At 37.5% G+C, this 13,017-nt stretch overlaps 1 protein-coding gene across 1 annotated transcript in view; it reads left to right on the forward strand.

The window, feature by feature from the left end:
* The first annotated feature begins 796 nt into the window (after positions 1-796).
* The window catches only part of lamb2l (laminin, beta 2-like), a 54,431-nt gene continuing 42,210 nt past the window's right edge, over positions 797-13,017 (forward strand). The window contains exons 1-2 of the mRNA XM_072366368.1: positions 797-978; positions 11,940-12,024. Coding sequence (XP_072222469.1) covers positions 11,985-12,024 — 40 coding nt within the window. The 5' untranslated portion in view covers positions 797-978; positions 11,940-11,984. The remainder of the gene's footprint in view (positions 979-11,939; positions 12,025-13,017) is intronic.

Consider the following 13,017-nt stretch of genomic DNA (forward strand, 5'->3'; position numbering starts at 1 on the left):
TCCTGGTATAACCAAAAGCTTCAGTTCTTTTATTTCTTCTGCATTTTAAAAATGAAACCAACACTATTATTAATGGTTTCCAAACACAGCACATTCAGAGAAATGTGATTCAGAGATTTCTTATCCATAGAGCCTAAGACTGTTTGGTCTGGTCTTTGATCTGTGGAGCTATTGCTGACTGCATTTGTGGATGTTGCCATGGGCAGCAGTAATTACTTCTCTAAGATCATTGCTGATGTATTTCCTTCTTGGCATTGTGTTAACACACACCTGAATGTTCCAGACCAGCAAACTAACAAAACTTCAGCTTTTATAGAGGTGCTCACACTTGATGATGATCAATTAATCAAATGCATTTGATCAGCAGCACTTGACTGCTCTTTATGTAACTTAATGCTATGGGAGCAGTAAAGGTGGACTTAGTTATTTACTCAATTATTCTGCATTTTGTCATAAATAATGTCATTGTGTAATGTCTTGCGTTGTTGTTCACCTGGTTGTATTTATCTAATTTTTTTAAACTCCTGATACACGAATCTTTGGAATTGTAAAAAAAAAAAGAAAGAAAAAAAAGTGCATTTTCTTCTGAAAACGACTGTATAACATCCTGATTTGTCAACAACAGCCGGAATTAAGTTGGAAGCGAATAACGTCTGCATTCGGAAAGTTTTAAAACATTCAGGACGTGAAATCCTCAATGAATGATCTCAGCAGTGGGCTTGGCCTGACTGGGGTGGGGTGGGGTTTCAGCTCTGCCTACCTGCTCCTGCTTTCCGGGGCAGACCTGCAACCCTCCTCCCCGCGGGACCCAGCACTTGTACCGCTATAGAACCGGACAGCGCGCTCATACGCGCGTGCAGCCGCTGCAGGATGGTGTGTGTGATTGAATGAGTGTGTGCATGGGTAAAGGAAAGCGAAAGGCGTAAAGTTTACCTGTGAGGTTGTGAGATAGAAGAGTCGCAAAAAGCCCCAAAGCAGGTGAGCCCCCCTTCTCATGTTCCGTCTTTGCTTACAAGTCTATTCAGAGCACAACTCAGAAGTGTACAGTATGTTAACACAATATTCCTGTACGAGCAGTAGGTGTTTGCTGCTTTGTCGGCCGACAACAGCGAGTTTATTCTGCTTTGTTGTTGTTTTCATTTTTTTTTTTTTTTTTTTATTTTTTACTGTGAATCCATTTCTGATGTTTTTATCTGTACTATTGATATTTAACCCAAAATATTAACATCTGCAGTTGCCTTACGAATTGTTAACTAATTTTGAGCTTTGCTGAGCTTTGCTGAGCATTGCTCCTACAAGGCCTAAAAAGCAATATTTTGTGCCTGACATTTTACTTTACTGCGTGCCATCTGATGGTGTTTTTGTATTTTGGAGGTGAGCCTGAATGAACAGAAGCAGCATGACAACTGTACACTGTTCCTTCAATGAGTGCAAAGTTATTTCATTAAGCTGAAGAACGCTTCAGTTGAAGATGTGTAGGCTACTGTACACAAGCACATTCTTTTTAAGCTAACAAAAGGGTGATATGATTATTGTAAGAATGAACTAATCAAAGACTTTTCAACAACTTTTGACATGGAAACATTTTTCAAAGATAAGGTATTGTATTGTCTCAATATAACATAGTTGATCAGGACCAAAACAATGTTTTAGTGTTTCAAAAACTGTATATTTTAGACCAAGTTTTGAAATAAAAATGCTTGAACATAAAGGCAAAATATACTTTTTTTTCAAAATGAGATGAAAGAAAATGCAAGAATTTCCATATCATTAAGGTTTTATTTTTCACACCTAAACTTACAATGTGTATACATACATATAATATATGTATGGTGTCTTTTACAATACAAATGAACAATAATAAGAATATGACCACCTGTCTCATTTTAAGTAGATTCTCCTGAATGGACAGTATATTTGTATTTTACAGTCATAGTTACATTTACATTCCATGTGATTACATGAGAAGCACCAGTACGTCTTAATTTTTCCTGCCTTCCACACATTCACTTCCTCATCAGCTGTTGTGTTGCTTTTTGTCTGTCTGCAGGGATGCATGTTGCAGCATATACTTGGTAAATTTAGCTGCTTCTTAGTGTGCCTCTTTTATGATAATTATAGTATTTATATGTGTGTGTGTGTGTGTATCTACATCTGTATATATGTGTGATAAACAAGGGATGGGACTTAATCAATAATTGTATTGCAATTATTATACCTTTGATCTATATGGGGGAAAATGCATTAATGAATAGGCCATGTGCTTGATTTTATGTTGCTAACACAACCACTTCTGCTTCTTCTTAATATGAACTGTGACAAACTGTAAAGACTGTTGTATTTTTCTAGAACACTTCTCTTCATCACTTCTCTCACTCTCTTTTGGGGATTCTGTTTTCTATCTATTCTGTCCTGCTTTTTAAAAGGATGAATCAATATTCTACCTAAATATCAATTTCAAACTGTCATTTCTGGAAGTGATTACTAACTCGAGCATAAAAACAAATTTTATCAGCTCATTTTATACTTAAATAGACACAGAAACTTTGCAAACTTTGTGTCTATTAACTATTTTGATTATGTTGTTCAGATTGAACAGTACTTTCATAGTGATTTATTAATACCACATTAAAGTGAAAGTCTTGTTAGTTGTTTGATTGTTTGTATAACTAACTGTATATAAACTCATACCTTGGAATTATTACTTTGAGAACAAATGATCTAAAAGAAGTAGGTCAGTGTGTTTTCTTCACCAGCACGTGTGCGGTAGATGACGCAGCAGCACTCTTATGACTTGACTTATCTGTTGCTACAGCAACATGACACAACTTCTCCTCCATTTTGTTACCTGCCATTGTAAGAGAAGCCCATATTGCCCCCAAATAAACATGTGTTTTGTTTTTCTTAATCAACCTTTTTAAAATCTTAAGACATCTGGGTAGAAGTATATGTGTAGACAGGAACTTGCTGCCGGTTTTGATTCACAAAAGGTGAATGGAAACAGTAGAAAATCTCAAAAACGTCTAAAAAAGCAGATAAACTTCTGTGACTGACTGTCCTTTCCCAAATATAATCCCAGAGGTCAAAGTCATTTCTGAAGAAGAGCTCAATCCATTTCTCCTATGTGGATGTCCACCAAAGCTTTTTTTTCCTCCTCGAGGTTTTATACCGGTTAGGACAACTACTCCTTCAACGGAATTGTGATTAGCAACATAGCTTTTTTAGCAACTTTTAAAAAGATTACTTCAGATTTGTTTCACCAGTGAATGGAGACCTGATTTTTAATTTTTTCCTTGCTTGAGGTATGTACTTCATTAGTTCGAGCACACTTTCTAGTACTGTTAAACACATTCCTACAAGATTAACCAAATTCAGATTTGGTAAAAGCAGAGCTCAAATTCATCATCTTAAAAAACACCTGTTACATATACATGAATGTTGGTTACATGTTTGCTGCTGTTGAGTAACACGGCATATCTGACAGCGTACCATTTGTTTCTTTTCATGACTTTGTCTGCATATTTGGACTTGTGTTTGAAGCCACATGTTCCCATGGTCCTTGAAGGCTTAGTGTAACTTTAATCAGCTCAGGGATCTGACCTGTCCCCCTCCAGCTAATATAAACTCTAAAGAAGTTCTCGTAGATGGATTGGGTGTTTGTTGGTTCCCAAATATATTGGTATTTGATCATATATTGTAATTATATATTCTGTATTTACATATTCTGAGTGCTGATGACTAATATTATTCAGGCTCAATTTTTTTTAAAGTGATGTCACTTTTTAAAGTCTCCAGTTTTGTTTTAAAAAATGAGTTTAAACAAACTGCTTTAACTTTAATCTCACTGGTCATTTAGATTAAGGGCAGAGGCCGGGGGGCAGGTTGGGTATACGTGCGTCTATGTCTGCGTGTGTTTGTAGAGGAGACAGAGGAAGGGTTGAAGTGCAAGTATGGAGCTTGAAAGCATAAGAGACCTGAGTTATATCTTTGCATTACATCTATTTTGGTCCCTGGGGGAAGCGTTGCAGAGCTTTAACAAAAGAGACTGACCCACTAAGTGTAATTCTCATATCTGTCACTTTCCCCTACCTCTTTCATTTGTAATTGTTTAGTTTCCATGGAATTCTTTGATCTCAGATTATTAGATCCAACTAAGGATTACCTTGACAATAAGGAGACATTAGCTTTCTTTCTTTTCCATCTCATTATTCTTTTGGGAACTGAGAACATGTGTACCTTTGTCTACTGTTTTTCATTAATATAGCTTTAACAGAGGTACAAGCATCCCATGTCATGTGCACGAAAGCTCCCCCCTGTCATCCTGGATGCTTGCTTTTGAGCTGTGCAGTGAAAATAGAGCCTGAGTGTATATGTGAGATTGAAACTGCACTACAAGTAAGATTTTTTTTTCTTTTTTTTTTAAATTTTACTGATAAAACGTTTAAGTTTGCCCCTGGTTGTTTGTAAAAACTGTGCTGTCTGATACTGTAATTTATTAGTCGAAATTATTTTCAATAATGATAATATGATGCTATATAATGGAAACTAATTCAACAATATGATCAAGTTTATATACTGTCTACGTTTATATACTGGCTTCTACATGTCCTTGAAGAAAACACAGATTCATAACAATTATAGTTTCCTGATATGATTTGCCTGCACTGCGGCGTCAGCCGCAGCTCCACCTGGTTAATCTGTACTTTATTGACCTGCTCTACGTGTCACGGCTGATCCACAGCCTTAAAATTACCCAGTTTACCTTCATCCTACGCCTTCTGATTCTCTGCCTTTCTAGTCCTAACATGAATGTGGTAATGAATGCATTTATTTGTGAGCATCTGCTCTGGACGTAATCGCCTTAAAGGCTCCTGACTGGCTACTGTTTGGTCATGTTATTGCAAGACATTCTGTCAGGTGTGCAGGTGTGTCCCTCCAAGTTTAAATAGATTATTGTGAAAAATCTTTCTATATCTTTCTATATGCTTTTGTTATATATTAGACAGCTCAGTGCATGTTCACACTCTTGTGTGGGGTAAGCATAGCAGTAGATGGTATGAGATATGCTTTTAATAATGTCAATGGCAGTGACAATCTGCAGTGCACCTCAATGGGATTTTCTGGAATCCTAAAAGGAATATTTGCAGCAGAAATCAAGTAACCATCCAGACAGTATTATGAGATTTCCTTTGGCTCCGGAGGCGATGATCTGCTGACGTGTGTAGAGGGATTAGGAGAATGTTTAAAGGAAAGTCTTTTCCTTGTTGGCAGTGGCTCAATGGTTAAACTGAATCCTTTTATCTGGAGATGTTGTGTTTGGGTGGTCTGTGTTTTCTTGATAATTTTTTTTGGGCACGTTAAACAGAGACATGACGTGTTGATTGAGATGAGGAGTCTGAGCTCTTTCTTTTCTGTAAGAAGGGGACACGAGGCACCTTTTTCATAGAGTTAATAGTTAACAGTGTCTATAAAAAGATTAGCACTGTCGGTGGGTTGGTCACTGAAATCATCAACTGGTAATGATCATCTAGTTCAATGGTTTCTCGCCATATGCTGATTAAAAAAGAAACAAAAATATAGTGATTCTGTGATTGGAATATTTTTATTCTCTTCATGTTTCCATGCCACCATTGTGTTAATGTTAAACGGTTTGGCGTGAAGTTGTTTTGCGCCGCAAACTTTCATAACTTTCCCTTAATTTAATCTGAGGATGCGATGGTTGTGGTTTCAAAGTGCATTACGATAATTCATGTTTTTTTAATTTTTTTTATTTGTAGTTCATACGGACATGCAAATTGCAAAAAAAAAAAAAAAATTTCCATTATATGTTATGCTCATTTTAATCAATATCTGAATATAGCAATTATTTTCTACTTCATGCGGATTCAGTCTCAGTCACTGCAGTTTCCTGAAATATAAGATCATATTTTTGAACCCACGGTTTGGTACAGATTTGGTTCAGATTCACTTGTTAACAATTTGACGTATGCATTCATTTTGAAGCATCTAAAATTTTTCAGAACCTTTCTGTAAAATGACTTTGATAGATGCAGATTATAGGCAGAACCAAAGTTTTCAACACCAGGTATAATTATGTGTTCTTTCCAACTCTACTTTCATTGTTTCTTTGCTATGCAAGCCACCACAGATGTGGTTGGTTGTGTGCTGGAGGACAAAGATAACAGCACCTCTTAAATTCTTGGTTGTACTTCTTGAGGCTGCAGACAATTAGTCAGTGTGAAAACGTCTGATTTCCAAAGTACTTTTTAAGTGTTTCTTCTTTTTTTTTTGCAAGGCAGATTTTACACACCCTGTTCATTTTTATCTAGTTTGTGCTTTCCAGGAAGAAAAAATTTAGTTGAAAAACATGTGTTGTGATGTGAACTTTGTATGGTGCACGTTACACAGAAGTTAGTCACCACAGAAGTCCACGAAACACATGGAATGGTTATTCGACTAGTTACCGTTAGCTGTAGCAACAGTCTCTTGGTCAATATTTTTCTTTTTTTGGAGGAAAAAAAGTATACCATTTTAATTTCCATTGCCTGGCACCAGAGGTGGAAATTGGTCTGTGGCTTTATCTGGTACAATGCCTTTCTTCTCTTGAGTCTGATGTTCTCCTTCATGGAAAATGTCTTGAAAAAGAATTTACATAATATACAGAGGCTTTCAGAGTTAAAGAAAAATGCTAAGCACTGTGCTGATGATATGATGCTGCAGGTTATAGATCAGACCATCTGGTCGCCTTGATGAAAGAATTGATAAGCTCGGAGATATGCGATAGCTTTGCAATGGAAAATAGGGAACCGGTTCTCAGTTAGCTTTCCTATAAACATACAAATAGTAACTATGCAGTTGTGTATATTGACAGCGCAATTTGTTTGTTTCTTGTGCCATGGCTGTTTTCATTTATGCACAGAGCCTTTGTTTTAACTTAACTTTTACCACTTCTCTTTGGCTTCTGATGACACTTGTTGATGTGTGGCTTGAACATAGAGGAGCATCTTTATTTTTGATGGTACTGAAAATCACACCTTTGGGATTCCTAAATATCTCAACATATTGTAATACTCGGATAGTGTCTAAGCCTATAATGTTTTCAAGTTCATCTGAAACTGGTCACTGCCATGAGTGTTAATGTCTGTGGTGCTGGTAGGAGCAGCTTTAATACTGAGTCACCTGCCTGTATAAAGAAGACAAACTTCCACTATGTTCTTATCTAAATGATTGGATCCCATTTCCTTTCCAGCCTTGTTTTACAGTACCCTTACAGTTCCTCTAGCTGAAGTTTTCGTTGTGTTGTGCAGCTCAGGCTGAAGTCGTTTATCTGATGTGTACACAAACTCACAGACACACACAGAGGCAGACTTATCATGTTATGGCTTTCAGGGATATAGGAACTTTGTTTTGTTGAGACTCGTGTCTTGAGATTACCTTGTTTTGTCTTCTGCTATATGCAGGATTTATAGTGGTGGCACTGAACTTTATACCGGTTTCCCTTTATCTCATAGCAATGGTTGTGTGTATTTGTGCCTATGCTGAAGTTTTTGCTCAAGGTTTTATACTGAAACGTAACACTCATTTATCTATGATAATTATTAGCCAAAGGTTCAACCTCTGTTGATTCATGCATTCATTTTTACAAGCAAGCATGTTTAATAAATGTGCAGTCTATGTAGACTTCCTGCAAACAGAAAAATAGGCAGAAACTTTGCTTGTCGTTTGTAATTGGAATATGATCAGCTCATGTCACCAACAACTAGCACCAGCTTCTCCACTTGCCCCCTTCTGTGCTTCCTGTCTGACACTTTGAGCCGCTTCATGTCCCTCTTCAGAAGATGTCAAAGGTCACATCAGCAAAGAGCTGCATGTGAATGCTGCTTTGTTCTCTCCTGCAATTTTCTAGTTGTCTTGGCATCAATCACACACATGCATGCACATGACCCACACATACAGATATCTTATGCACACAGGCACAAACATGCAGCTCACTATTTATTTAGCTTTCTCTTGTCTAATTAAGTCATCTTAACAGGGCTCTCTCATTTAAAAAAAAAATAGAATTAACCTGTACAGGCTTTTTCTTTATGTGTCAGCTTAGTTGATCTGCCTAAAAATAAGTTTATCCCTAAATTTTTGACAAACTGAGTGTTGAATTTTTTTGTATGTTATCATGTTCAGTCTTTATTTTTGTTTATGCAGATATTCTGGCAGGGATTGCATGAGAGGATGCATAGATTTGTCTTATTTATCTGCTGTGTGAAACCACAGCTGGTCGCCTTTCGGTTTAGCTTGTTGGGTTTCCATCAAGTTGATCTTGTGTGTATTTCTAATTTGCGCAAAAACCCCTCAGAATGAAATAAGTTCAAGGTGGGAGACTTTCTTAGATTATGGTTACATTTCTTAATGTATATGGATTGAAAATAGACTTTTGAAAAAGCAGGAATCAGCCATCATTCTTAATGTTGATGTAACAATTATCCTATAGGCATTGCTATTCTGCAATAGAAAAAATAGATTTTAAAACAGTCTCTATGTTAAATTCAGGAGGTGGAACCGATTGCATACACACAATGTGATAATCATTCTATTTTTTAATAAATTTTTTATTTCACTATGAAATCAGGGTTTCATTACAGAAGAGCAGCAGTCTGAAAAAGTGACCACAAGCTGCCACGTAGTCTTAATCGGCTGCTTTCGAATGACATCTGAAACTGAAAAATATGTGATTAAGAGCAGCTTTTCAGCTTTATGAATAAACATTTATGCTTTAATGTCAGAGCATGTGGCCCATTTAAGTCTAGTTGAGTGTATACATGCAGAGTGAGTCGATCCCCTACCACATTTTCTGGGTGTGTTAGTTTGGGTTTGACATGCAAACTGGTCAGACTAACATGTTTACATTAATTTTACATTCAGTCTCTTGTAAAGGTGCTTACTGACTCAGTGAAAGATGTAAGAGTTTTATTGTAAGGTCTCTGATTGAAAGTTAGGTGTGGTTGGAGAAGAAATGTTTTATTAGGATTAGGCATGCAGGAGAATGGGAAAGGACAATGCAGCTGGGGTGACTGGAGAGTGCAGGCAGCTAGATCTGGGTTCAGGATTGTGGATAGGGCTTGGTGGTACAGGTGAATCTAAAGCACAGAAAGACCTAGATTAGCACAAGAATAAGTAACCACGAGTAGCTAGTCAAAAATAAACAGTTGGTTTAAAAACATATTATCACTTGTGTGCTTGAATTAACTGTCTCGAGTCTTGAGTCTGTAAGAAAGATAGCAGACATTGTCACTACACCCACTACACCCTACCCACCTGAATCATATTAAAACTTTTTTTCATATTAAAGCTTTTAGTGACAGAAGAGCTAAGCAACTGATCATTTTGAATAGTGTCCTTGTGTTCTTACTCAAATCATTCTTTGCACTCCACTTCTGGCTGCAAAAAAACCCCAAGATGGCTACAGCTATATGCCAAACTTAAGGCCTCAAAGAAGCGTTCAACAAAACAATGGGTGAAGTCCTAGTGGATCTTTTTATATTTATGAATTGTGTAGTATTGCCTCCTGTGTGCTTTATGCAGCAGCCACCCTGGAGTATTTCCAGTAAAGAATTTCATGGAGACAGTCTCCTGTTGTGTATTACATTTGTGAAAGGACAACCATGGATAAAGTACTGATTTGTGTCTCCATCTGTTTCCATTTGTTCTGACTTGTGAGCATCTTTTCAATACATTAACAACCCCATTTGTATGATTCATGCAACAAGTTGTTTTGCACTTAACTACATGCTGACCTTTTATTTAAGTGTTTTAAACCATTACATAGGAGCAATTCAGTCTAATTTTCAAACAAATGCATTTTTGGAAAATTATGGGAGAAACATTTATTGTCACTGAATATGTCACTGGCTCCTCAACTGTTTCTCTTAGAGTGCCGTTTTATAGTTTAATGCAGAGAGCATGATGAGATTTGTCAGAGTGATGAGGAAGCTGTCATCTTTCATGACATTCACAGCAGAAAAAAGAAGGGTCTGTCTCTTTTCATTATCTCTCCTCATTTTATTTTTTTCACTACTTTTCAGAGTGCTGACACAGAGTGCTCCCCTTATCCTCTCTTCTCCATCTTCCTCATTTAATTGTCCTTTCTTTCTGTTTTTCTCTGGCCTCCTCTGCCTCTTTCCCCTCTCTCTTCCTCAGTGTCCAGAGGAGAAGGGTGGTGCATTCCAAGAGCCTGGAGACCATTCCCCTCTTTCAGGCGGTAGCCCACAGAGTGACAGAGGAATTAGAATAAGAATAGCTGCCCATTCACCCCAGTGCCCCAGTGACGAGCTGAAGGGAGTGAGGGAGAGCAAAAGAGAGGGAGGAGAGGAATGAAGGGGGTCCCGTTCACACTCTGTGTTCATATTGGCCGGCGGTGTTCCCTCTGTTTTTACATCGCTGCCATCAGTTATGCTTTCAAGTTTGTTTTACACATTCTGGCGCACATACACACCACACAAGTGCATGCACGCGTAAATGAACACGTCGGGGTCCAGAGTTTGCACACGTGCGCTGGAATAAGGGAGTCTACACAGCGTATAGTGAAAGTGGCATGCAGAGGCAGAGTGAGCAATTCTGACCACGCCGTGTGGAGCAGAGTGAAGTGACCTGGGACTGTGTGAGTACAAACTAGGTCTCAGTTTGTTGGGCGATCACATTTACTGCTCTGTTACTGCATTGCTTGTTTTGAGGGATATCAGCTAAGCTCTCTATCTTACTGGATGATCTGTGGTCTTGTTGTACAGATCTCAGGTTAAAATGTGACACTGAGCCACCTTCCTGGTAGGTCACTTGTAGCTAAGCTGTAAACTCTTTAACTATATGTCTGTTAAACTTTAACAGTAACACAGAGGTTCAACAGTACAGTGTTTTTTCACCCAAGCTCCTTAGCAATTATCATGTGGCACAATCTAGCATTATTTGAATATTTTCAATGCCATCAATGTTGAGCATATTTATTCAAGTGTACTGTAAGAAGATAGGAATGTAATATGATGATGGCAGCTGGGATAGGTTCCAGCCCCCACGTGACCCTAAACTGGATAGAGTGGGTATAGAAAATGGATGGATAGACAGGTGGATAATGTTCCAATCATTTATCAAGAGCTTCTTGAGCCTTTCAGTGGCAGACAGCCCACATGATTCTTTGGAGATTGTAATCATGGGCCATATGCACCAAAGCTATAGTAGTCAAAGAGGAGTGGCTTTGCTGTCATACCTTATTAGAACTACTCTGTTAAAGGGCTCTCACAAATATGACATTTTGACAATTGTCTTTATTCATTTTCATAATAGAAATACAGTATAAGGTTTGTTTAAACAGGAACATCAATATGAATTATATTTCTGGTTACATTTTAGGCTTTGTAAACAAAAGAATTTGCAATAGAAGAACTGGGCAACAACAAGATGACTACAGTCAACTCTGTTAAACAACACAAAAAGCCATTTGGAAATAGATTTTTGTTAGTTTCATTCTTTGTTTTTTATACAGGTGAATGAAGACGATTACCACAAATATTATTTTTTTCACGTACTGCTGATAAAATGTCAGAGTTTTTTTTCTGATCATAACTGATATGTAACTACTTTTTCTCTTTTGTTAGGGAGTTGTTGGGGTCATGACACTAGCATAGAAAAGTTAGTGATTTCAAAAGCACTTTGAATTCCTTTTTGATTAAAATATAGTGGTAATGAACAGGATCACTGTTCATAACCACAAAGCTGCTGTTAGTGGTGAGAAACGATAGCTAAAAAAGCCTGGTGTGAATTACACTCCCCCTTTGAAACCTGCTCTATTTTTCATTCTGGCACTTTTATTGGGGGTATTTTACTAAATGAGCCTTCCTTGGTTTTTTATTGATTTCTTTGTTAGACTCTGAAGTAATTTGTGTGTTCTACAGTGGGAGAGGCAGCCTTGTGGCCACACAGAACGTCCAGGCATCCAGATGACCACCATGACTACATATCTGAGCCTGCTCATGCTGGGTGAGTAGAAGTGTCTAGTCTTTTTGGTGTTTCGTTTAGGTTTGCTTTAAAATTTTTCTTTATTCTGAGACCAGAAAAGGAGGTTTCAACCATCAGACTGACTGTTCTGTGATTTTTTAAGGTACCAGATATCTGGTTTAAGCCTGAATTCTGATCTGCCATCCTTGTCATTCATTTGTCATACCTTCTTTGCAATATGAGTGCAGTCAGTTGAAGTCGTCGTATATTGTAATAATAAGAGGTAATGTGTCTGTATCATTAAGTCCTATAGTGTAAAGCCGCTTTTAGACATACATGTTTTTTTCTTAATCTGGTGAAAACTGTGTATCATATTTTGACATGTAATCAGCTGTTTAATCCAGCTGATGCATTATTGATAAATACCAGGACTGTTCAAACTTTCCTCCTTCAAGTTTAACCTCTGATAATAAGCAGGGATTTAAGAATGAACTTAAACAACTTAGAACTCAAATTGAACATTAAAGATCTGATTATTTAAGTTCCACCCTGGATGGAATAAAAAAAAGTTTTTAAAATTTTTTTGCTGATCGTTGATCCAATTCTACCATTAAAATCAAGTTGTAAAATGAAATGCAGAACTTCTTTGTCGACGTCAGAGTAAATGTAAGAGTGGGTGGTCACCATCACTACACCAGCACATGGTGTGTGAGCAGTCTGCACGCCATTTAAACAACCAATCAGTTGGCTCGCCCGCCGGATGCCCTGCTCAGATTTAGCCATGAAAGCAGCATTTCCACAACAATTGTTGCCTTTGAGGTAAAATATCTGAGCAACAGTGATATAGTTCACAAAGCACCATGAGATCAAGCATCTGAAATCATTTCGATCTTATCAGAGGGAAAGAACTGTAAGTGGATGAAAGTCTGTTGAGCATTGATTAAGTTCAGTCATAGCCTGACAGACCAGGTGAGACGTCATGAAGAATCCCATGATACTAATAAGAGCAACAGCATACTTTTATTGCCTGGGCAT

Source organism: Leuresthes tenuis, unplaced genomic scaffold, assembly GCF_036924035.1.
Source record: "Leuresthes tenuis unplaced genomic scaffold, fLeuTen1.0.hap1 SCAF_16, whole genome shotgun sequence".
In the NCBI taxonomy this organism is placed as follows: Eukaryota; Metazoa; Chordata; class Actinopteri; order Atheriniformes; family Atherinopsidae; genus Leuresthes; species Leuresthes tenuis.